This window comes from Theropithecus gelada, chromosome 11 (genome assembly GCF_003255815.1).
Source record: "Theropithecus gelada isolate Dixy chromosome 11, Tgel_1.0, whole genome shotgun sequence".
Classification (NCBI taxonomy): domain Eukaryota; kingdom Metazoa; phylum Chordata; class Mammalia; order Primates; family Cercopithecidae; genus Theropithecus; species Theropithecus gelada.
This window is the reverse complement of record NC_037679.1, coordinates 83239075-83264939: the sequence shown is the minus strand read 5'-3', so window position 1 is coordinate 83264939 and position 25865 is coordinate 83239075. Positions and strand designations below refer to the sequence as shown.

At 44.8% G+C, this 25865-nt stretch overlaps 1 protein-coding gene across 11 annotated transcripts in view; it reads right to left on the bottom strand.

The window, feature by feature from the left end:
- Window positions 1-18832: 18832 nt before the first annotated feature.
- Window positions 18833-25865, bottom strand: part of ZNF664 (zinc finger protein 664) — a 40380-nt gene continuing 33347 nt past the window's right edge. For all 11 annotated transcript variants that reach the window (XM_025401908.1, XM_025401906.1, XM_025401902.1 and 8 more), the window contains 2 exons: window positions 22836-22899; window positions 18833-22731 (listed from right to left, as the gene is read on the bottom strand). In XM_025401908.1, coding sequence (XP_025257693.1) covers window positions 21347-22132 — 786 coding nt within the window. In that variant the 5' untranslated portion in view covers window positions 22133-22731; window positions 22836-22899 and the 3' untranslated portion in view covers window positions 18833-21346. The remainder of the gene's footprint in view (window positions 22732-22835; window positions 22900-25865) is intronic.

The window sequence follows — 25865 nt, the reverse complement described above, 5'->3', positions numbered from 1 at the left end:
GAGGTCAGGAGATCGAGACCATCCTGGCTAACACGGTGAAACCCCGTCTCTACTAAAAAATACGAAAAAACTAGCCGGGTGAGGTGGCCGGCGCCTGTAGTCCCAGCTACTCGGGAGGCTGAGGCAGGAGAATGGCGGGAACCCGGGAGGCGGAGCTTGCAGTGAGCCGAGATCGCGCCACTGCACTCCAGGCCGGGCGACAGAGCGAGACTCCGTCTCAAAAAAAAAAAATAAATAAATAAATAAATAAATAAAAAATAAAAATAAAACCTGCTCTCCTAAGCTGCTGTGCCATATCGCCATCTTTTAAGTCTCCTTGTGTTCTTAGCAGAGCTTTCCTCCATCAGATCATAGTCACTGATGAACTCCACAGGAAAAAGAGGACAGAAGATCGTGTGCACCTGCTCACCCACATGCTTGGGATTTTTAGAGCCAAAAAGAACCACGTTATCAATAGGCTGCCTTCTCAGAGGTGGTTCTTGGAATGTTTCACCAAGCAGTTGTTTAGAGTTTTTAAAACACTCCCATTTGTCATGTGATTGATACACAGCGGCCTGAGCCCTCCGAAGGGAATCTGGTTTTCAGTCCACAGCACGAATGAAGTAATGGTTTCTAATTTGATGTCTCCACTAGACTATCAACTTCCTTTTTTGTTTTCCCAAAGAAATTGCCTGAGGAAATTACATCATGCTTTTATTTTGTATATCACATTACCTCTTACAAAAGCAAAGTCTCATTAGCATTATTATATCTTTTTTTTTTTTATTTTGCAAGTGAGTGATCATTAAAGAACTAGCCTTGCTATATAGTTCATAGAATTTACAAATAATTTAAATAGATGAAACAGAGTAAATGTGTTTGGGTCATCGGGTTCAACATTTAAATTAGATAAGAAAGGCTGGGGCTGAGCACACTAGCTCACGCCTTTAATCGCAACATATTTGGGAGGCCGAAGTGGGAGGATTGCTTGAGGCCAGGAGTTGGAGACCAGCCTGGGCAACATAGTGAGACCCTGTCTCTACAAAAAATACAAAAATTAGTGAGATGTAGTGGTGTATGCCTGAGGTCCCAGCTCCTCAGGAGGCTGAGGCAGGACAATCACTTGATCCCTGGAGTTCGAAGTTACAGTCAGCTATGATCGCACCACTGCACCACAGCCTGGACAACAGAGCAAGACCCTATCCCTTAAAAATTAGCTAACTAAATACAAATTTTTACAAAGGCATAAAGAGAGAAGGGGTTGAAACTGAAGACCACAGAGTCCTATGACTCCCGGAGTGGTTGCTTTTACAGCATTGTGGTGAGCCAGAAAAATGTTTTATGGACAAATTAAAAAACTGTCTTTTAAAAGTAATTCAGAGAACAACGTGGAGGGTGGCAGTTTTTGTCCTCCCTTAAAAAAAAAAAAAAAAGTTAAGGAAAAAGTTTAGAAAGTTGTATGTGGCTGGGGGTAGATAATTAAAGAATCCAAGGCATAGCCCCCAACGCCACCTCTTTTGACCACTAGAGGGGGCACATCCCTTCATTCCCAGCCGGCTTCCTGCATCGTTTCCCAAAGCTGTACCTGAAGTCACCCAGGGCTTAATTTTCAGCCTGTGTTCATGCCGCATAGACGTGTCACGTCTTTATAATGCTCAATGTCTCTTATTTCTCTTTGTACAATAACTTTGGCGTTTAACTCTTCCATGCTAATCAAATGTACCTGCAGGGTTTGGTTTTGTGTTTTTTAAAATAGACCAACCCTAATAAAGGCAATAGCAACACTAGTCCCACGAAAATGGGAACAACAGAGCAAATCCTTCTTCAATCTTAGACTTGTTTTATTTTGTAAAAGAAAAACAAACACCTCTCACTATGTTGTGCTCTTTAAAAATACCCACAATAGGTTAGGCGCAGTGGCTCACGCCTGTAATCCCAGCACTTTGGGAGGCCGAGGCGGGTGGATCACCAGGTCAGAAGATCGAGACCATCCTAGCTAACATGGTGAAAACCCATCTCTACTAAAAATACAAAAAATTAGCTGCGCATGGTGCGGGTGCCTGTTGTCCCAGCTACTCGGGAGGCTGAGGCAGGAGAATGGTGTGAACCCAGGAGGCGGAGCTTGCAGTGAGCCAAGATCGCACCACTGCACTCCAGCCTGGACAACAGAGCAAGACTCCATCTCAAAAAAAAAAGCCCACAATAGCAAAGACTTGGAATCAACCCAAATGCCCCTCAAAGATAGACTGGATAAAGAAAATGTAGTACGTATACACCATGGAATACTATGCAGCCATAAAATGGAACAAGCTCATGTCCCTTACAGGGACATGGATGGAGCTAGAAGCCATTGTCCTCAGCAAACTAACACAGGAACAGAAAACCAAACACTGCATGTTCTCACTTATAAGTGGGAGTTGAGCAATGAGAACATATGGACACAGGGAGGGGAACAGCACACACCGGGGCCTGTTGGTGGGGATGGGGGCAGGGAGAGCATGAGAAAGAATAGCTAATGCATGCTGTGCTTAATAGCTAGGAGGCAGTTTGACAGGTGCGGCTAATCACCATGGCACACGTTTACCTGTGTAACAAACCTGCACATCCTGCACAGATACCCTGGAACTTAAAAAAATACCCCCAAATAAATGATACAAAGAACATAAGCTCTTGAGTATAACGCTCAACTACCCCTGAGTGAATCAGCAACTTCTATTCTGCACAAAGGAAAACAAAAATGAACCCCAGGTTGGCTTTTTTCCATTCGATTATTGGTTCTTTCTCAACCACTTATGTAACTTGAATTTGCTTAATATAAACTCACTTAATTATATGATTCAAAACTAAATCATGAAGCCAAATAAAGTATAATTAATTCCAAAGCCACGTATCTATTTTATTATTCCCTGTGCATGGGGTTATCCAAGTCATCGCATCTACCATCCCTCTGCATGTTAAAATTGTATATTAAAACTGTGTCAATATTCAGAGGCAATTATCAGAGGGATCAGAGAACTTGGAGGCGCTTGTAAACTGCTCTGTGCGTTTTCTCTGAGAGTGTCAGAGAAAGAAGAGAGATCCCGGCTGATGCCCAAGTGCTGAAGAAAACTACAAGTCATTTGACTGCCAGGTCCCTGATGACACAGGCCTCTGAGGCTGCAGGAATTCCCTGCATGGAGCCTGGGAGGCTGACAACAATTGATATTTCCCAGGCATCTTGCAGCCTGAGGATCTCAGGGATCTTGATTAGGACTTTGTTGGGACAGACACATGCTGGAAAGAGATGAGTCACATGCTTTCCTGTCGCTCTGCCTCGGGGAGGTCAAATGACTTGGCCAGTATGAAGCCAGAGCACTGGGGAATTGGAGGAAGACCCCAAAATGCTGACTCTCCTACCCGCACTTTTTGTGACATGAGATCAGCTAGTTAACGCCTAAGATTCTGTAATCTAAGATGAGATCGTATGAGCTTTGCTGTCTTTTTTTTTTTTTCTTTCCTCAAAATTACTGTTTGATACGTATCATTTTTACTTACTCACAGGCACAGAAATTTCCCCGGGGCTTGTCTAGTTTGATATCTTTGCTCACTAAATCTGTGAAGGTGGATGGTCAGTCCGCACTGCCCTTGAACCTGGAGGAGAGGGGTCTCTGTCCTGGGCCCCGTGCTTTAGAGGGCCCCACTGAGGGCCTCTCCAGGGTCAAGGGAATGTGCCAAACTGGAACGTTGCTTCTGTATCAGGTTCCACATTTCCCAGCGCTGGAGGTTCCTTTTGAAACAGCGCAGGGCTTCCTTCAGGGCCTGTATAAGCCCATTCTTCAGGTGCAGCCTCCTAAGAGCAGGCCGCTGGTGCCCACGGCCCTGCCCACGGGCCTGCAAAGGGGCAGCTATGGGGTGGTGTGGAGAGACGGCCAGAGCTCGAATCATGGACTGGGTGTCCACACGTGTGGACTCCAGGAGGACTCAGGCGGGGCAGGAAGGGATGTGGGGCAAAAAGGGACATAGGCAGGTGGTAGTCATGCCAGCCCCTCCTGCCCACCACAACCCAGGGGGAGCTCAGGAGTCCCAGCATCCCAAAGGCCAAAGCTTGGCCTTCCAGGTGGTTCTGAAGAGTTTGTTGTCAGAACCACTTTATCTTGATTTGCTTTGCTAACGTGATTTATAACTTTTTTAAAAAAGAGACAGGGTCTCACTCTGTCACCTAGGCTAGAGTGTGGTGGCGCAATCATAGCTCACTGCAGCCTTGAACCCCTGGGCTCGAGATCCTCCTGCCTCAGCCTCCCAAGTAGCTGGGATTACAGGTGTGTGCCACCATGCTCGGCTAATTTTTAAATTTTTTTGTAGAGATGGGGTCTTACATGTTCCCCAGTCTGGTCTCCAACTCCTGGCTTCAAGTGATCTTCCTGCCTTGGCCTCCCAAGATGCTGAGATGACAGGCATGAGCCACCATGACTGGCTTGACTTACAACTTTTAAAGGTGGGTCTCCATTTGTACTCTTGCCTGGGCCCCCAACGCGTCAAGGGCAGGCCAGTGATACATTAATGTGAAGTCATTATTTGCACGTCTCTGCGGGGTCTATTCCAAGATACGACCTGCAGATGAATGCACACACAGGAAATGTATAAACAATAATAAACGAAAGAATAATTAAAAATACTATTTCTCCCTGGTAACCTGCTTCCAACAAATTCCAAAGAAACTGTTACATAGAGGCTGAGTGTGGTGGCTCACGCCTGTAATCTCAGCACTTTGGGAGGCTGAGGCAGACGGATCACTTGAGGCAGGGGTTCGAGACCAGCCTGAATATCGTGAAACCCTATCTCTATTAATAATACAAAAATTAGCCGGGTATAGTGGCGCACATCTGTGGTCCCAGCTAGTTGGGGGAGGCTGAGGCAGGAGAATGACTTGAACCGAGGAGGCAGAGGCTGCAGTGAGCCGAGATCATGCTACTGCACTCCAGCCTAGGTAACAGAGTGAGACTCATCTCAAAAAAAGACAGGAAACTGTTACCCAGAGGCAGAAGGAGCAGATGGAATTTGGCCACGCTGGGTGTTACTGGTTTCAACTAAATTCTACCAAATCCCGAGGCAAACTTCCAGCAAAGCAAGGTGACTGGCGAGCTGGCAGGGTCGTCTGTAAAGAAATGCTGATGCTCTCACATGTGTACAGACACCAGGGTGCCAGCTGGGAGGGCTCCAGGAAGCCGGCTAACAAGGGCACGCCTCTTTCCCTCTGTTCATCTGATTGTCAAGAACTCACCGGTGCGCAGAAGAGTTGGCGACCCTCACAAGCCCCAGGCCCGCAACTGTAGCTTGTGAGTATTTGCTTTCCGAGAAAGGGAACTAAAAGATGCTTTTTCCCCCTCCTGCTTTTGCTCGGCCCTGGCTCCCTGCAAAATCTACCTGAACAGGTCTGGAGTCACCAGGGGCCACCTCCCAGTGCCTTCAAACACGGGGCTCTCGGGCAGCACTCTGGGATCTCAGCGCTTTGCCTGCCGGCAAATGAACACCACACCGCTGCCAACCCACTGCCACCACCACGCTTCCAGCTACAACCACGTCTGCCAGACCCTGCTCCCTCTGCCAGGTGTAGGCTCAGCTGTTGTCACCTTCACTGGGACAGCCAGCTCTGACGGGCAGTGCCAGCCTTTCTGCAAGATCACAACACTTGGGACCACTGCCACTTCCTGGGGGTAGTAATAATAACAGCTAAGATCTACTGAGCCCTTGCTCCGTGCCAGGCACCAGCTGAGGACTTTACTTGCTTAAGCTCACTTCAGCCTCACAGCCATCTGGAGATAAATACTGTCATTCGTCAGTACAACACTTTACAGATGAGGAAACTGCGGCTCAGAGAGGTAAAGACACTTGCTCAAGGTCACACAGCTAGACGTGGTGGAGGGACTTTGAGTCTGGGCTCCTGGCCACCACACTCTGCATCCAACCCTGCAGCACCTTGGGTGCTGCCACGCCCTCAGGCTCAGCTGCTGCTCCCAGTTGCCACCCCCAAGTCTGCCCGGCTCCCCTGGAGTCCCTGGCTCTGCCACACTGTGAGGCTTGGCTGCCTCTGGTGGAGCAGCGTCACTTAGGCCACGTCGATGCCAGCCTCCCAGAGGAGCGCATCTTCTTGACACTTCTATCTCTGTGACAGTGGAAGACTTATGACTGTGTGATGTCCTTGTCTTCTTCTCCCTCAGACCCCAGCCACTGCTATCCTGCATGCCCAGGCCCTTGTGGAGAGAGAGAAAGAGACAGACACAGAGAGACAGAGAAAGACAGAGAGACAGACAAAGACAGACAGACAGGGACCCAGACAGACAAGGAGAGAGAGGGAGATAAAAGAGGCAGAGACAGAGAGACAGATGAACTGAGAGACAATACAAAAACAGAGTGACAGAGACAGGTGGATGGAGGTAAGAGATGGAGAGACAGGTAGATGGAGGTAAGAGATGGAGAGACAGGTGGATGGAGGTAACAGATGGAGAGGCAGCCACAGACCCGCAAGGCAGCAGGGAGGCCCCGACGACGGCTGCAGTCCTGCAAGCAGGAGGCGGCGGTGGCTCGTAAGAGGGTTTTAGCTCAGATGAGAGAAGGGAACAGACACAGGGTGTATTCTGAGGACAGAATTGACAGGGCTTGCTGACGGATGTGAAGGGAAAAGGGAAATAAAGGTGGCTGCTTGGTGTGGGGCCTGGACACTCACTGCAGGGAGGCACCATTCACTGCAACTGATAAGCAGTCACAGCCGGTTTTGTGTGTCAACTTGGCTTGGCATGGTTTCCAGATATTCGGTCAAACACCCGCCTAGATGTTGCTGTGGTATTTTTGAGATGTGATGAACGCTGAAGTCAGTAGCCCCTGAAAGACCCGCCAGGCTATGGGTGGGTCTCATCTAATCAGGTGAAGGCCTTGGGAGAAAAAGACTGAGGTTCCCCAGGAAGAGGGGGTTCTGCCTTCAGACAGCCTTCAGGCAGGAGCTGCAACATGCACTCTTCCCTGGGGCTCAGCTGCCAGCCTGCCCTGCAGATTTTAGACTTGCCAGCCTCCACAATTGCATGACTCAGTTCCTTAAAATAATGTCCTGTCTATAAAGAGAGAGACTATGTATGTATATATATATATCACGGATGACACACACATCCAGGACTCTCCTTTGAGATCCACAGTTGCAGATTCTGCCGATTTGAATGTCTTCTTAGACGTTGGGAAGCAACTCAACTCAAAGTCGTTCAAACCTGGTCCTCTCCTGATGCTTCCTCCTTTAAAAAGTGGCACGATTCACCATCCCGTGGCACGAGCCAGACACTGGGAATCTTCCTGGAAGAGACCCTCCTGCTTACTCGTTGTGGGGGGCAGAATCATAGTCCCCAAGTGTCCATGCCCCAATCCCCAGAACGTGGGAATGTTACCAACATGGCAAAAGGGGCCCTGCAGATGTGATGAAGGACCTTGAGAAGGGAGATGGTCCTGGATGATCTGGGTGGCCCCCATGTCATCACAAGGCTCCTCCTAAGAGGGAGGCAGGTGGCTTAGAGTCAGAGGAGGAGACGTGGCTGCAGAAGCAGAAGTCAGGGTGATAGGGCCAAGGGACAAACGAACGTGGGTGCCTCTAGAAGCTGGAAAAGACAAAGAAGGAGATTCTCTCTGAAAGCGGCTGGAGGGTACACAGTCCCAACACCTTGGACCTACTCCAAACTTCCGACCCCCAGTACTAGTAGAGAATACATTTGCTTTAAGCCTCCAAATGTGTGGTGATTTGGGACAGTGATGATAGGAGACATGCACCCCAAATCCAATCCAGCAAGTTCCACGGATTGATCCTCCCAAATCTCCCTCCCACAGATCTGCCTCTGCCCATCTCTGCCACTGCCTGCCCCCAGGGCCGGCCTCCTCACTTCTCAGCTACTATGCGGCCCTTTCCTTGGTTCATTACCTCTGTGCCTTCCCTTCCACCTCCAAAAAGTGGAGACCCCTCTCCACTTGGCAGCACTGCCCCCACCTCACTGGAACCACTTGGCGGGGAATTGGGGGCTCCCACTGTCCTTGGATGAGACTGAAACCCTAACCAAGGCCCTGAAGGGCCATCCCCTCCCTGCTTCTCCAAGCTCCCTTCCCCCACACTCTGCCTCCTTCCCCGCCCTGTCTCAAGGTCCTTCTTTCTGTCTGGCAAGCCCCCTCCAACCCAGGCCTCTGCCCGTGCCACTCCCCAGCAAGCGCCTCCCCTTGCTCTCCACCTCATTGGCACCTCTGACCCTTCACTGCTGCCTTCCCTTTGTCAAGGAGGCTTGCTCTGCTCTGTACGAGGGTGAGATCCTGTGGGGATCCCACAATGCATACGTACTTCAAAACATCACCTTGTACATAAATATATACAATTTTTGTCAATCAAAATAAATAAGAAGAAAAATAGGGACTGAATATGGCTTTTAGCACAGCCACGGAGCTAAAATGTTTAGAAAGCCAGAGCTGCCCGTAAGCATATCACACCCACAGTGGGCTCCCCCACCACTGTGACAACATGACAAAAGGGGCCCTGCAGATGAGAGGGGCCTCCACCCTGCAGAGTGTGACCTCCACGCAGGCAAGGCCGTGTTTGTTCTCGTCCGTGCAGCCCTTGCGGGGTGCTGGTGCACAGCAGATGGGTGACCGTGTGTGGGGTAAATCAGTAAATCCAGATGAGCTCGGAGCGTGAGCAGCTCCTCTCCAACCCACGTCCATCTGCGCAGCCATGGGGAAGGTGGTCCTGTAGCTTCCTCTCAGGGTTGCCTCCTCTTCCCCTTCTGAATTATTCCAAAACAACTTGGAAAATTCCAGAAAACAGGTTCCCTGGAGTCTCGCAGGTGGTCTCATGGGTCCACCGCTGTCTCCGCTCCATTGTCACTGGGGGAGCGCTGCTGACAAGGGGTTCCACCTTGTGCAGCTCAGTGACCTAAGTTGATCTAGTTTCCTCTGTGGTCCCGAGGGAGGAGGACCACACGGCCTGGGGCCCCTGGCTTGGTGCCCTGGCCACGCAGCCACTCCTCAAGGCCCAGATACCCAGGACCTGACTCATTCTTGTGAACCTGGAACCTTCTTCCCTTCTGTCTCTCCTGGGAGCATATCTTCAGGGGCGTGCAGCTTCTCTCTTTACTGCAGGAACAAGAAAGGCCTCTCTACATCCACATCCCAGCCCAAGAGGGGTCTCCACCCAGCCCACACTGTCCTGCACCACCCCTTTCCGGAATACTAGCGTCCTTTGCCAGCCTCCCTGAGGGCAGACCTGCCAGACTTAGCCAATAAAAACAGGACAGCCAGTTAAATGTATATTTCAGATTCACAAGAAATATTTTTCAATGTATCTAAAATTCAAATTTAACTAGGCATTCTGCATTTTATCTGGCAACCCCAGCTAAGGGTGACTCCTTGGGCCTAGGGACATGAGGCCCTCTCGCTTCCTGCAGGGCCTAGCAGTGCCACACCCAGCTAAGGATAACCAGGGAGCCTGGCCTCCAGCTGTCTTGAAGAGGAAGAAAGGAAAAACCACATGTTAACTCTTCAGCCATGCATCCTGTTATTTACATCTATGTAGTCAGGAGGTAAAAACAGGTTAAACTTCACTAGCAGGCCTCCGAGTCTTTCCCAGGTTCTGTCATGGTTGAGAACCACGTTGCAATGTGTGTGGTTATCAGCGTGGGTCACAGTGGGTGCAGCCAAAGATGGTATGAAGAAGAAAGGGCCATTGCTAGATTGTTCTCTATATGACATGGCAGGAATTGGGGGTTTTAGAGTAAGCAGGCAGGTTAGGAAGGAGAGAGGAGGTCAGGAATGGGGAAGGAAGCCAAGTGTGGTGGCTCACGCCTGTAATCCCAGCACTTTGGGAGGCCGAGGCAGGAGACTGGCTGGAGGCTGGGAGTTCGAAATCAGACTGAGCAAGAAAGCAAGACCTCCCCCGCTACCTCCATCTCTACAGAAAATTTAAAAATTAGCTGGGTGTGGTGGCACGTGCCTATAGTACCAGCTACTCGGGAGGCTAAGGCGGGAGGATTACTTGAACCCAGAGGCTGAGACTGTAGTGAGCTATGACAGCACCACTGCACTCCAACCTGGGTGACAGAGCAAGATCCTGTCGCCACCCTCCCCAAAAAAGGTAAAGAGAGGTCCAACAGCATCGTGGGAGGTTATGGCCTGGTGTGAGGGCAGCTGTGGGACTCCTCAGGGACAGGAATGGCCAGAGACTACAAGAACAGAAGTTCTATCATTCAACATGCAGTTGCTGCACACAGACGGAACCCTCCTGTTGCTATAAACCATCAATAAAGGACACCCCCCAACACACAGCCTGAGTCTGCAGTGTCTATGGAGTAAGGGCAGCAGAGTCTACTCCAGTGGTGACTCTAAGAAATGGAAACACCCTGTCCCTTCCTCCAAAATAAGGTGTTCCCATCTCTGAGGAATTAAGGTTTGTACTTATTTTACTTAAATTATAAAAATACAAACATAGTTTTTTTTCTGTTTGTTTTTGTTTTTGTATTTTCAACTGGCAATAGTATAACTCATTCAACAATTAGTATATATTGGCCAGGCACGGTGGCTCATGTCTATAATCCCAGCCAAGGAATTTGGGAGGCCAAGGTGGATGGATCACCTGAGGTCAGGAGTTTGAGACCAGTCTGGCCAACATGGTGAAACCCCGTCCCTACTAAAAACACAAAAGTTAGCCAGGTGTGGTGGCACACACCTGTAATCCCAGCTACTCAAGAGGCTGAGGCAGGAGAATGGCTTGAACCTGGGAGGCAGAGGTTGCAGTGAGCCAAGATCATGCCATTGCACTCCAGCCTGGGTGACAAGAGCGAAACTACATCTCAAAAAAATAAAATAAAATAAATTAGTATATATCACAAAAAAGGATAATGCGTTGAGTGTCCTTATTAAGAGAAGGAATGAACATTCAGTCAAAAAAAATTTATCCTGTGTTGTTTACAAAATACATAGCTAAGACAAAATACAATCAAGTTTAAAGGGAAAGGATCAAACATTTCAGAATAGATGGGGGAAATCTGGGGAAAAAAGTAATAAAGGGCATGGCTGTGCAAATATTAAAGAATAAAAACCCAGTAATTGGCCAGGTGCAGTGGCTCACGCCTGTAATCCCAGCACTTTGGGACGCCGAGGTGGGCAGATCACGAGGTCAGATCGAGACCATCCTGGCTAACATGGTGAAACCCATTTTTTGTACTAAAAATACAAAAAATTAGCCAGGCATGGGGGTGTGCGCCTGTAGTCCCAGCTACTCGGGAGGCTGAGGCAGGAGAATGGTTTGAACTCAGGAGGCAGAGCTTGCAGTGAGCCAAGATTGCGCCACTGCACTCCAGCTTGGGCAATAGAGCAAGACTCTGTCTCAAGAAAACAAAAACAAAACAAAACAAAAAAACCCCAGTAATTAAAAGTTGGGATTTGGCTGGAACAGAAATAGATCCAAATAAGAATTTTACTTGCAATATAGTTGGCATTTCAAATCCGTGGAGAAAAGATTTAGTAAGTAGTCACAGAGTAGTAACTGACTAAGCAGCCAGGGAAATTTAAAAAATTTGAGTCGACCATGTTCCTTACAGAAAAAAACAAAAAGATTGCGGATGGATCAAAGATGTAAATGTAAAAAACAAAAGCCTAAAAGTAGTAGAAGAAAATACAAGGGAACTTCCATCAACAGAGGCCTAGTGACATATACTGAGGCCTTCCATATGGCAGGAAGTAATGGAGCCATCAAAAGAAAATGCAAACATTGGTGGCTAACAGTCACCAGGAGCACTGCTCACTGAAAATTAATGACGTTGCAACAGCACATGCACAGAATGCAATCATGTCCTCGGGAAACAGCAAGATGTGCGTGCACACCTCCGTTAGCATATACAGGAACCATCTCAGGAAAGCCACACTGGAAAGTGGCTGCTCTGGGGCAGGGAATCTGGGAATCAAGAATGAGAGTCAGGCTAGACTCTTCTCTGAATTTTCTGATGTGTGCATGTCATACTTTTCCCCAAATACAAAATTACAAAAAGATAATTTTAAGAGATAAACATATCTGAGTCAAACACAACAAAATTGAGTGAAGGTAGGGATATCAATGTAGAACTCAAGCAAACACCATTGAACAGGATGAACCTGGTATTTTACACATATAAAAAGCCCAACTGAGCCCGGGCACGGTGGCTCACGCCTATAATCCCAGCATTTTGGGAGGCTGAGACAGATGAATCACAAGGTCATGAGTTCGAGACCAGCCTAGCCAATATGGTGAAACCACATCTCTACTAAAAACACAAAAAATTAGCCGGGCATGGTGGCGGGTGCCTGTAGTTCCAGCTACTTGGGAGGCTGAGGCAGGAGAATGGTTTGAACCCAGGAGGCAGAGCTTGCAGTGAGCCGAGATTGCACCACTGCACTCTAGCTTGGGCTACAGTGCGAGACTCCATCTCAAAAAAAAAAAAAAAAAAAAGCCTAACTGAAACAAAATCATGCATATTTATAAAATGAACAGCACAGAATTAGAAATACAGAGAAAATTAAACCAGAAGCATATGGAAGAGAGTTCCCTCAAACACTTCCAAGATCAAGTAGGAAAATAGTAAATGCAATACAAAGAATCTGAATAATACAATGAAGTTTAATGGTATCCATCTATTTACAATCTTTAATGCATAAAAAAGTCTATTTGTTTAAACGGAATCAAATCCCGCCCAAGTCTGCTCTCACAGAATGGGCTTCCTGGGTGGTACCAAGACTGACTAGGAGAGATGCCTCTGTCCTGCCCTGTGCTGGTGGTGCTGAGCAGCCTGTGTGGAAGCCAGTGTCATTTACACAGATGCTAGTAGCCAGCCAGGAGGGCTCTCCTTCCTCCAGGTCAGGCTTGCATGTGGCTATTTGTTCCCAAGGGCACAGCACTGGGTCCTCAGCAGCCAGGACCCATCCTGGCTCTCCCACTTCTAAAGTATCTCATATAAGGGGCTCAGTCCCCAGCATTCATGGAGCCTACCTCTCTTCCCAATCTCAGTAAACCCTTCTTTGCACTTTGTCTAGAAGCACCAGCCTCCCTCCTTTCCTTCTCTGGAAACTTCCAGGCGGTTGGCACAAGTGACTTAGACCAGAGATGGGGAAATTTTTTTGGTAAAAAGTCAGAGAAAGAATATTTTAGGCTTTGGGGGCCATTCAATCTCTGTTGCAACTCTGCTACTCTGCTGTTGCAGCATCAAAGCAGCCACAGACAAGCCAGGAATGGATCAACGTGGTTGTATTCCCATAAAACTTTATTTATGGACACAACGTGGATTTCATTAAGTTTTCGTATTCAGAAAATATCAATGTGTTAAAAACCATTTAGAAACACACACATTTTTAGCTTGGGGGCTATACAAAAACAGGAGATGAGCTAGATTTGGCCCTTGGGCCATAGTTTGCTGACCCCTGAACTAGATAATTGAAAATAAAGCCTACTGGGATTAATTCATGGGATTCTAGCAACTAAAAAAAAAAGTTTTAGGAAAAGGATAACAAGCTAAATTAAGGAAGGGAAGAGGATATGATTAGTGATAATAAAAGAAAGTAATAAATAAGACAGGAAAATACCCCAGCAGAAGTGATCAACAAAGCCAATGTCTGGTTCTTTGGGGGAGTGGAACTAAAGAGGGTGGCAAGTTCAATAAAGAAAAAAATGGAAAATATAAACATACGATGGGAGGTGTAAGAAAATATTTTATCAAAATGCCAATGAGATTTAAGAATTTAGAGTTATAGTGGCTCAAGCCTGTAATCCTAGCACTTTGGGAGGCCGAGACGGGCGGATCACGAGGTCAGGAGATCGAGACCATCCTGGCTAACACGGTGAAACCCCGTCTCTACTAAAAAGTACAAAAAACTAGCCGGGCGAGGTGGCGAGCGCCTGTAGTCCCAGCTACTCGGGAGGCTGAGCCAGGAGAATGGCGTAAACCCGGGAGGCGGAGCTTGCAGTGAGCAGAGATCCAGCCACTGAACTCCAGCCTGGGTGACAGAGCGAGACTCCGTCTCAAAAAAAAAAAAAAAAAAAGAATTTAGAGTTATATACATCTCTAAAATATATCTGAAGGTCCCCAAAAAAGGTAGGTTTTTTCCTAGATAACTATAAATTATCAAAAAAAAGCGGGGGGGAGATCTAAATTGAACTATTAGTTTTGAAAAGAGTAAAAACACTGTCAAAGCTTCTAAGCTGCACCCTCACGGATCTGAATCATTTTGGATGAGTTCTATCACTTTCAAGGATCAGATGGTTGATTTAAACAATAATATGAGATGTTACCTTAGTTTATACTCCAGGCAAGTGAAGTGGGACACAGATTTTATTATTTTTTCTTTTATGAATACCGCCCACGTAGTCCAGGGGCACAGATATTAATCTGTGCTATTTAATTTATTCCAGAATAAGGAGGATAGAAAGCTTTTAAATCCCTGATTAAATGAATTCATAACTAAGGAATCTCTCTTAAGGTTACACACGCGCAAATTTTCAAAAATCCACCAAATGACCATAAAAGGCGTTATCCTAGTATTTCAAAATGACTCAGTACATTAACAAGTGAAAGGAACAGGAGCATATGATGATCTTGGTGAAGGCTCAAAAGTCATTTGGTAAAATTTTAAAATCCTGCAGTATTTTTTCCAGCTTGTTTGACTGCTTAGTTTCACATTCCTTATCTCATAAATGAATTGAAGGCTATGAAAGTTTTTCATTTCAGACCCATCCACAAGATGTGCCCCACAGTGCCATCTCTGCCACTCATCTCCACTACACTTGATTTCCTCTTTATTTGTAACCTGGGATGAAACGGACAGGACTTTTGGCTCTTTCTCAGTGACTTAAATTTTTATTACATTATAGTCGGAGAATATGACCTGTGGGATTTCTACATTTTGGAATCTGGTGAGATTTTCTTTCTGGCACAAAGCATGGTTAATTTCCATGACCATTCCAAGAGGATCTGCTGCACAAAGTTCACACACAGTGGACACATCAAGTTTGGTAATAGTGCTAGTTAAATAGCCAGATCCTTCTTTGTCTAGTTGATTTTCAAATTCTGATGGATGAGGGTTAACGTATCTTGTTGTGACTGGGAATTACTTAATTTCTTACCATGTTCTATCTTTCAAAGCTATGTTGTGAGCCAATGAAAGTATTTATCTATTTATCTTGACAAATTATTCGTTTCATAAACTGACAATACTACCACCAGTTGCTTTCTTTCAGCATTTCCTGATCTTTTTCCACCCCTTCACTCTCAGCCTTTTGGGTCACCCCTTTATTTTAGGTGGGCTCCCATAACCATCATATACACGTTTGTGATAACATTCACAAATCAACTTGAAAATGCCTGTAAGTAGCAGAATTTAACCAGTTCACATTTACTATGATTAACAATATGCTTCAACTTACTCCCACCATCTTATCCTTTCCTGTTTTTTTATTTCTTCTCCTGATGTTTACTGGATCAAGTGAGGCAAGCAAAACACAGAGGATTCAGTTCTTTCCAGATACTGCCTGTTTCAACTATAACAACGTGACAACAGCTCCAGGAAGTAGGGCTTGCTGCTCTACCACACTCTCCTGTCATCCTCCACAGACTGTAGAAACAGGACTTACCCTTGAGACTAAGTCCCTGTGGGTCTCGACCTTATCTCAGAAAGGGAAGCGGGGGGTGCACAGGGATGGAAGAATACCAGGGGTGAAAAAAAAAGAAGACATTTTGGGGACAGACAGGATGAAGACTAAAGAGGACTAACTTAAACAGTCAGAGATGCCAGGCAAGTGAGGTAGGACATAGAAATTAGACATGAGAGAACACAGCACCGAGCAATATGAATAGGTTTATTTGAGAACCTAAATACAACCCACAGCAGTACTGGGGCCCTCACCCATTTTACAGCGAGAACTGCCTCCTCTGTAACCAAGACAGACTCAGTTGAGATCTAGTGTTTTCCACTCAGGTAGTCAATTCCTTCCATGTCCAGCCAGTCCCCTCTGAATACCCAGCTGTCCTCACCTATACTCTTTTAATACACTGTTCGCAGAACTGTTCTCTTAAGCATGTGACACTGAAACTGCCACACAGCCTACCCACTGGGCCCAGCGTAACGACACACTCACACGTATCCTTCTATTTTATGCCAACGTCCTTTTCCCTCTTTCTTCACAACACAGTGCTGTGTTCTTTTTCCCTCCGTTTATCATACCCATCGTTTCGTATCTGTTCCACTGACTGGAACTCTTAGGCACCACTTTTGCCTCCTAAGATCCCCGCACGAGTAACCATATGCCAGCCAGTGTTCTTTATCTCTTAAAGTCACAAACATAAGCCTCCTTTCCTAGAAAAATGCATACACCTACACGTACACAAAATTCTGCACATAACTTAAGAAGGTTCTAGACCGCCCCAAAAGCCGTCTGCAGGTCCTAGGTTTTAAAATTCTGTAAACAAAACACCCCCACCATAATTCATGATGCAGAGAAGACCTGGATCAGGGCCAGCAAAGAATTAAGGGGAGGGAAAGTTGGTCTCTCAGTGTAGCCATATTTAGACGCAGCATTTAGGAAGGTAGAGAGTCTATAAAATGCATACATCCACCTAAAAATACACAACATCTATATGTGCTACTTTACTCTAGAAATGTAGTTTATTTACATATGCCTAAATCTGAACAATAAAATCGCTTTGGTGTAAGTGTCATTTTCCACTGATATTTATGCCAAGTTCTTACTGGCATAAACACACACACGGCCTTGGGATCTCTGGATTTGTTCATGTGTTTTGTAATACGTTAAATGAGAATGGTAAAAAAGTAATTCTTAAGTTTCAACTTACTTACGGTTATAGTTATTCTACTTCATGTACATTGAGAGTGGAAATAAAGATATCCCAGGCCTCCCTGCCCCTTAGGGGTTTGGGTAAACTTGACTCAAAACTCCATTAATTCCATGGCTTGTAGAATCTTTTAGCTACCCTGAAGATTTCTGCATATTCCTCGGCGCTTGTTCTCAGGGGCACCCTCTTCTGGATCCTACATTTATGTGTGGTACTTATGTGTTGCCTCATTTCACCCTGGATACAGCACTCAGCCCTTCCACCAGTTTCCATATGAAATCCACCATGCCAAACACCCCTAACCTTAGGGAAAGACTTGTGGTCACGAAGTTTTCCTACATAAGAGCTCAGAACTCCAGACCATCCTACTCCACTAGTTCCCTGGTACCCTCTTCCACTCCCACTCCAAGTCTACCCTTTGTTTTCTTACCTCCGACTACCCCAGGAGATTCAAGTTCTCTCTCTTATCGTGTGGAGCAATTCAGCCCTCTCCAGGTCCTACCCCAGTGTTAGATGCCCAAACCCGCCACAGTGCTCAGCAAAACAAAAAGGATTCCAAGTAACATGACCTTTCTTCCTTAATAGGCAACTGGGAATAGGAATTCGTTATATCACTAAATGCTAGGCACTTTACATGTTTATTTACGTCTCCCAATGTTTCCATGAATTAGGTATTTTCAAAACAATTTTAGAGATGAGAAACTTGAGGTTTAGAAAAATTAAGAAAATGAGTATGGTCAGAGCAAGTGCTGTATCATCTTCATTTTTCCTCTTTTCCTCTCTAATCTATAGATCTTTACTCAGCTTTGTTATTTATATATGGCTCTTGCCTGTAGTAGTATCCACCTTTCTCATCTTTTCCTAGTACCAGAGTATGTTTTCCATCTGCTTCTGATATTTGCTTTCCATTCACCTAGTTTTTCAAATTTCTGAGAATATCAGTACATTGTATAAAGACTGATAAATAATTCAAAAATCTTAAGAACAGAGCTAAGAGCTGGAAGGTCCCTTGGAAGGCATCATGTCCACGCTCACACAACACAAATCCCTCTTCAATTTCTGAGATGGCCTGATGAACCAAGTCCACGTTCTCATGTAGTAGACTATCTGAAATGTTGGGCTCTGATGCAAAGGGTTCTTCCTATCTGAGAGAGGCAATCTGCCGTTTATTCAGGTTTCCAAGTTAGAAACCGTGCAGTCATTCTGGACTTATCTTGGCTCACACCTTAAATCCTAGCAGGCACCAAGAGTGACTCCATCACAGATGACCTATCCCTTGCTCCCACCCCCAACCCCCATCAGAAGGTCTAGTTTGGGTTGCTCCCACCCCAGTGATGGAACCGCAATGCAGACTTGTCTCTCAAAGCTAGTAGATGCCACAGCCAGTGAGACTGCTGACTGCAGCACAGAACTTGCGCCCCCTCCACTTCAGCTGACAGCACTTCATGCCTTCCTGGGCGTGGGCTGCAGTCAGCAGGGGCCAGAGCAGGGCTTGGAGGAACTGCCTAGGGGCACCAGGAAGATCACAGAAAGCACCAAAATGGGTCACCCAAGGAAAAGGAGTTAGTTGCCAACATTTTAAGATTAAATTGTGTATGAAAATGGAGGTTGGTGTTTCCTTAGAAGCGCTGTGGGCCTGTATTCCGCTGTGAACACAGAGCCGCAGCCGAGCTGAGGCAATCCTCTCAGTGGACTGTGCTCTCTCCAGTTGGATTATTCCTGACCTGAGTCATTTATTACCTGCGTGGCTGTGACCTCTGACCAGGGTGTCCTCACACCCTGGCGTACCTGAGAAAGGCCCATTCTAGGCTTGTTGTCCAGATGTGAGTATCAACAGCACCCGCTCCCTTCGCTCTCAAGTACTTAGTTTGGACAATAAATTACATGGTCACCCTGGGCTTAATGTGCAAGCCAATTCCCCACACACACCCATACCCATACCCCACACACGACCACTGAATTCACACAACTACATGTCAAGCACAGAACCCTGTTATAAAGCGATTTTATTAAATTGATTTGGACATACTGTAGGTCAAATAATATTTTCTGAAGATAACAATTATGGACTTTAAAGCTCGACACAAAATTAGTAGCTTCAAAAGGGTTAGTCATATTCCCCAGCAACAGCATGATAAAATAATTCAACTATGTAGAAATATAGAACTCTAGGACTAGCTGGAAACTCGGAAATCATTTAGCCTAATGTTCTCATTTTGAGAGAAAACTAGACTCAAAGATTAAGCGATTTGCCCAAGCTCACATACCTAATAGTAATAAAGCTAGAAATCAAACCAATTTTTCCTAAAACTAAAATTCTATCAATGATATTTCAACTGGCTCTCTATCAACTAAAAGTCTAGGCTTTTCTCTAATGCTCCACACTATCGTGACATGAAAGAGTGATAAGACACTACAGTAAATCGTACTTGTGGAATTCAGGCCTGGAAGGGGCTTTAGCAAATAACTAAGCCAGCCCTTTCTTTGTAAAAAGGAGGAAAAGTATGTGAAGTGACTTACCAAAGGCTTGTTAGCAGAGATGTCTGGATTAAAATCCAGATACTGACAAATTTACCCCCAAATCCCATCTCTAGTTTCGTGGCCCACCCACTAAATCATGTGCTCCTTTTAAATCTCCTTTATGCACTGAGGTTTTAGTTATACAAAAACCCCTTCCAGTCAAACAGAAAAAATTAATTCAAATATGGAGAGAAAAATCAAACTTTCAGTATTTTCGTGACTATTTTGAGTAGTTCACTTTCCAACCTCTTAGACAGCTGACAGACACCACTAACCTGATCACCTATTTCAGAGCTTCAAAGATCCTTAATTTCCCCAAAGACTTCCTGAGCAAAAGGACTACATGTGGGAAATCAATGAAAACAGGAATGAGAAGAGAAACAAAGTTAAAAATTTGTTGCTTTTTGTTCCTGTCATTGGGGACTTTTGGTCTTCTAAACATTCCTTGAGTTCCTCCACATGAGTTTTTAATATCAATCTAGCAAAAATTAAAACAAACAAAAAAAGGCCTATGAAAGTCAGGATACTGAGCACCTCATCATCTCTCCCCCTCCCCACCGCTCGCGAATGCCAGTGCTGGCCTGTTCCTTAAACGCACCGGCTCATCCCCCACAGCAGCCTGTGCGCTCTGCCAGCGAGTGCTGCTTCTCCTCCGGCCTGAGCTCAACGCCCCACCGCGGAAAGGCCTCCCTGACCGCTAGCTAATGTCACCCCACCCCCACCCCACCCCACCACTAAATCATCACCCTAGTTTATTTTCTTCATAGCACTTAATCACTATCTCAAACTACATTATTTATTTGTTTACTTATCATCTGTCTCCTCCACCAGAAGTAAACTCCACAAGAGTAGGGACCTTGTCTGTCTCATCAGTGGTATTCCCAGCACCTAGCACAGTGCCTGGCATATAGGAGGTGTTCAATACATATTTGTTGAAGAAAAGAATGATGGATTAATAAAGACGTTCATGCCTAAAAAAGAACTTATACACACTAATCAATAAAGGGGTATCGAGAACTCCTATGCATTATTGCCCAAGATTACAGAAATAGAGATGAAACATTAGTGACTCCTCCTACCATCCACTTCTCGTACGGTCTCCCTAGCTAGGAAGGAGCTCCATCTGTTACCAAAGGAGCCCAGAGGGCAATTCTGGATGAAGAAAAGCTCTCACTTTGCTTGCTTCTTCCTCCCTGCTATTTACATTCAGCTATTTCCAAAAAAATTCAAGTGAAAAATATGTGATGCAGCCACTAGAAAATAAGTCTGACTAACAGAGACAGTGATGAGCAGAATCCACACAAATAAAAAAGGTTCAAGGACATATATGTCTGCCAATGACTCTTCTGACAGGCTAAGTGAATGGGTATTGAGTCACCTAAAATCTAAAATGAAAGTTAATGCCATCTAGGAAGGGATGGATATTTATGGGGATTTTGAGGACATATAGGTAGAGTGGGTTCAGAAATAATAGGATATATGGAAAGATATGTAGGGGCTAAATCAAGTAACCTCAGAAATACCAGAACGTGATCTTAGTGGGAGCTGTCCGTTTTCCAATGCAATGCCAGTATGCTCAAATCAAGAGGAAGGAAGGGCATGAACTCCTCAAGGGGGAGTATCTGGGATAGCTTTTAAGCAAAGCATAGATAGAAGGTGACTCAGGAGGTCAGGCAATGATTGTGGCTTTTTGTGTAGTCTTTCAACTATGGAGGCATCGTGCTGGAATCCCAGGAAGCGACATCTGTGACTGGGACCCGAGAGCCATCCTGCTGGGCGGACACTCAGAGATCCACATTCAAAGTCAAGCTGTGGAACATACTTGGCATGAACCAACAAATCAATCTCACATGCGCCTCCTCAGAAACAATGTTCTGCTAGGGACTGCTGTAAATATTTCTTGGGTCAATGTAGGTATATATAGGGTTTCCTTCCTAGTGGCACTTACGGGTTTTAAGATTTTAAACTCTTAGCAAAACATTTTATATAACTGATATTTTGAGATGGTTTCTCTCCTTTGTGTGGACTCTCTGGTGGATGCAGAGGCTCGTACTCTGACTGAAGGCCTTTCCACACTCATCACATTTAAAAGGTTTCTCTCCTGTGTGAACTCTCTGGTGGATGCACAGGCTCGAACTCTGACTGAAGGCCTTCCCACATCCACAACATCTATAGGGTTTCTCTCCAGTGTGGACTCTCTGGTGGATGCAGAGGCTCGAACTCTGACTGAAGGCCTTCCCACACTCATAACATTTATAGGGTTTCTCTCCTGTGTGGACTCTTTGATGCATGCAGAGGCTGGAGGTGTGCCTGAAGGCCTTCCCACACTCTTCACATTTAAAGGGCTTCTCTCCGGTGTGGACTCTCTGATGCATGCAAAGGTTTGAACTATTACTAAAGCCCCTTCCACACTCACTACAGACATAAGGTTTCTCACCTGTATGAACTCTCATATGAATTTGAAGATGGGAGCTCCAATTGAAGGCTTTGCCACACTCATAACATTTATAGGGCTTCTCCACTGTGTGGATTTTCTTATGTCTATTAAGTTTTGTTGTAGTGCTAAAATCCTTACCACAATCATCACATTTATAGACCTTCTCTCCTGTATGGTCTCTCCAATGAATATGAAGTTCTGATATATGAAAGAAACCCTTATCACACTTGTCACATTTATGGGGCTTCTCAGCTGTGTGAATTTTCTGATGCATAAAAAGATCTGCTCTCTCAGAGAAAAATTCCCTACACATGGGGCACTTGTAGATCATTTTTCCTATTTGGTATCGTGATTTGGAGGAGAAAATTTCCTTACAATTACTACAGTTACAAGACTGTTATTTCATAGAGTCTCTTATTTGGCCATTTTGGCAGTCTATCTCAGGCTTGCTCTATTAGGTAAGTTTAAGATCAGCCTAAGCTTTTCCCTGCCTGTCTTTCTATGGAAGGTTTCTTCCTGCATAGTGTTCCTCACTCAGTATTATTATTGATTATAAAGTGACATTGACTTCCACGTGTATTCTGTAACTCATTAACATAGAACTTTGTTTTAGATCCTGAGTTGTCAACATTCCAAAGGGCTCTCAAGGTGCAAACCTTTTTGTTTTTGAGCCCCTAGAATCTTCCTCTTGTAGAGTAATGTTGTACTTCTCACTTCTAGAAAAAGGACTGTACAGTATATCCCCTGTATCGAAGGATGAGATACTGCTGGCTGGTCTCGAGCCCCTGCAGTCGCCCCTTGAAGAGTCAGTTTGGCATTCTGCCTCCTGCACATCAGACACGAAAGCCTCTCCAGCAAGCAGGCTCCTCAGGGTCCAGGTATGGCAAGCCTTGCTTTGGGGAATTCCCTACATGGGTATCATGCCATCTCCTGTAATAGAAACGTAAATAAATAAATTGAAAATGCTTCTATCCGGAAAACTGCTATTGATTCCAAAATTAATTTTATATAAATGTGACAGCAGTAACACAAACCTTTTTTGGTCTTGAGGAAGAAGCTCGCTTATCTTCCAGAGATGTGTCTCTTGGATTTGCAGGTCTGAAGGAGAGAATTTGTAGATATCATACTCCTGTTTACAGCTCAAGTAAATAATCCAGTTACAACCACTCATTGTAATTATCTGAGCAACATCAAGGGGAACGTTATTGAAAGAGAAAAGAAATCCTCAAAAGACCTACATGTGAGTATGAAAACCAGCTGTCCTGTACAAAGGAACAACAATGAAAATGATCTCCACTTTGAACTTCAGAAGGTACAACATTGCTGCTTTTGGAGATAAAACATCATATGTGACTTGACTTCTAATCTACAGAAAGAATAAGTACATGATGTGTTGGTATCAAATGTCATTCTCCTACTTGTCTTCAATGATTTCCTGATGTACTTAAAATAAAATCCCAATCCTTAACTCAAACACCTGACCTGCCCCTCTCCCCACTTCACCCCATGCTTCCTGCCTCTGGCTTTCTTTTTCAGCTCTCAAACACCCCAAGCGTTTCCTGCCTCGGGGCCTTTGTACATGCTGTTCCCAGCACTTAAACCACTCCCTCCCCTACTTTGTGCAGAGCTTTGTGGGTCAGCTGCCCTCCCCTACCTAAACAGGCCCCAGCTAGACTCTGTTTTCATCTCCTTTAATTCCTTTAAAGCCCACATGACTTGTAATTATTGTATTTGTTCCCTGGTTTTTAACCTGTCTCCTGTACTAGGATGTAAGTGCCATGAAGGAGGAACTGTGTGCGTTGCTCTCTGTTACAACCTGGCAATGAGAGGGTTCAACGAATATTTTCTGAGAATCTATAGAGTACTTCAGGACACCCTCTGGCACCCACACACATGTCCTGCTTCATTCTGGTGGGGCAGATAAAGGTACATTTCTTAGTGCCTTATTTCCAGTCTTTTGATAGCCTCCAGAGGACAAAATACACAACAAACAGAATAAGGAGGAGATAAAAGAAGAAAATAAATCTCAAAATATTCACTCTGAAATCTTTTAAGGTTTAGGACTATGTTTTAGCAATCTTTTCATTTCTTTTATTCTATATGCAGTGATACTTTAAAATTAACTAAATGAAATCAATAGGTCTTCTTAAAATAACGCTTTTAATATGTTCCATACAAAGAGAACATGCATGGGTGTCTGAGGAGATGTAATGTTAAAAAGGTAAAATAAACTGGACTGCTTCTAGGTGAAAGTGTTATAATTACAAAATTCAATTAGGTACCCAAAATTTTGGCAAAAATGGTCATATATCTACAAAAATTATGTTTGCATCCATCCTTTGTCCTAGTAATAATTCTAGAATATATCCTAAAGACACATTGGTAAAAATAGGAAATGACTGATATACCCGGTTATTCACTGAGGCAGTATTTGGCAGCAAAACTGCAAGCAACCCAAGGCCATTGATAGGGAGCTAGCTGAATCAAGTATGGCACCTCCTCACAAGGCAAAAAGGAATGAGGACGGCACTGCACACTGACACGGAGTGAACCCAGGTTACACTGTTAAAAAAAAAAAAAAAAAAAAAAAAAAACCTAAGGTACACAATAGTATATGTTCTATGCTACCTTTTCTGCAAAAAAGGAAGGTAATATATAAAATAAACACTGGCCTGGCACAGTGGCTCATGCATGTAATCCCAGCATGCCAGGAGGCCGAGGTGGGAGGATCACTTGAGGCCTGGAGTTTGAGATCAGCCTGGGCAACATAGGGAGACCCTGTCTCTACAAAAAAAATTAGGTTAAATTAAAAAGTTAGCCAGGCATGGTGGCACACATCCGTAGTCGCAGCTACTCAGGAGGCTGAGGCAGGAAGATGGCTTGCGCCTAGGAGTTCAAGGCTACAGTGAGCCAAGATTGTGCCACTGTACTCCAGCCTCAGCAACAGAGTAAGACCCTATCTTAAATAAAAAAATAAATAAGCATGGTGAAAGATAATCCAGAATTTAATTTAATGATTACTTATGGGAGAGAATACAGTTAAGACTTCTCTGAATATACTGTTATATAGTTCTGACTCTGGAAACATGCTTCTATAGTCAAAAAATAAAATTAAATGAATATTAAAATAAAATAAAGAGAATAAACCTATCATGTTGGTGACATAGCCACAAATGCCTTCTGAGCACAGTATACTGATTGTACATGCCTAGAACATATTCTTTTGACAAATAAGCTGCAAAGAAATCACATTTCTTTCAACAATTTAACTGTTACTGGTGTCTTTTAAAGTAGGTTAATACAAATAAGTAGTTTATGTTAAAGTTGTTAGCCAAATTCAATGTAAGAAAAATTAGATTTAAGTATAAAATCAAAGTTAAGAAAAAATTATGTAATATAAAATTTGACTTAGAGATATCAGTTTGAATTCACTTTTTTGTTTTTCTTTTTAGCCATCACCAAAAAGACCTGGAAGCAATAAGAAGCGATAGCAAGGAGCACACCTAGAGCCCCTTCCCTTAAATCCTCTCCCCACCATGAGGCAAGGGGTCCTTGGAGGAATGGCTGGGTTCAAAGCCAGAGTAGCACTTACAAAATGATCTTGGGACATCTTGTTATGCCAGAAAGCAGGAGGGCTGTGCCAAAGGAACACAGAGCCAATTATGCAACTGAGCATCAAAAGGAATAAGAAAGGCAATCGAGTGAGACACATTAAATATACAAACCCCAGGAGCTCATAATGACTGTAGGGAATGGGGAAGAAAGAGACAGGCAGGCAGAGAGATGGAAAGGCCTTGGCTAGACTCTGTTTTAGAGAGATGGAGAGACCCAAGGCACTGAAACAAAATTGGAATTAACTAGGGGCCCAACTTCTTACCCTGAAAATTGGTAATTAAAAGGAGAGAAGCATCTATCCTATTTGCTGTATGAACTCTCTTTCAAGACAAAGAAGCAACCAGCTAATATGTGCATACTCCTCATCAAACACCTGATTCAGACCATGATAAGCAATGGGTGAAAAAAGGGGCTGGAAGGCTGATCCGGGACTTGGCATTGCCAGAATC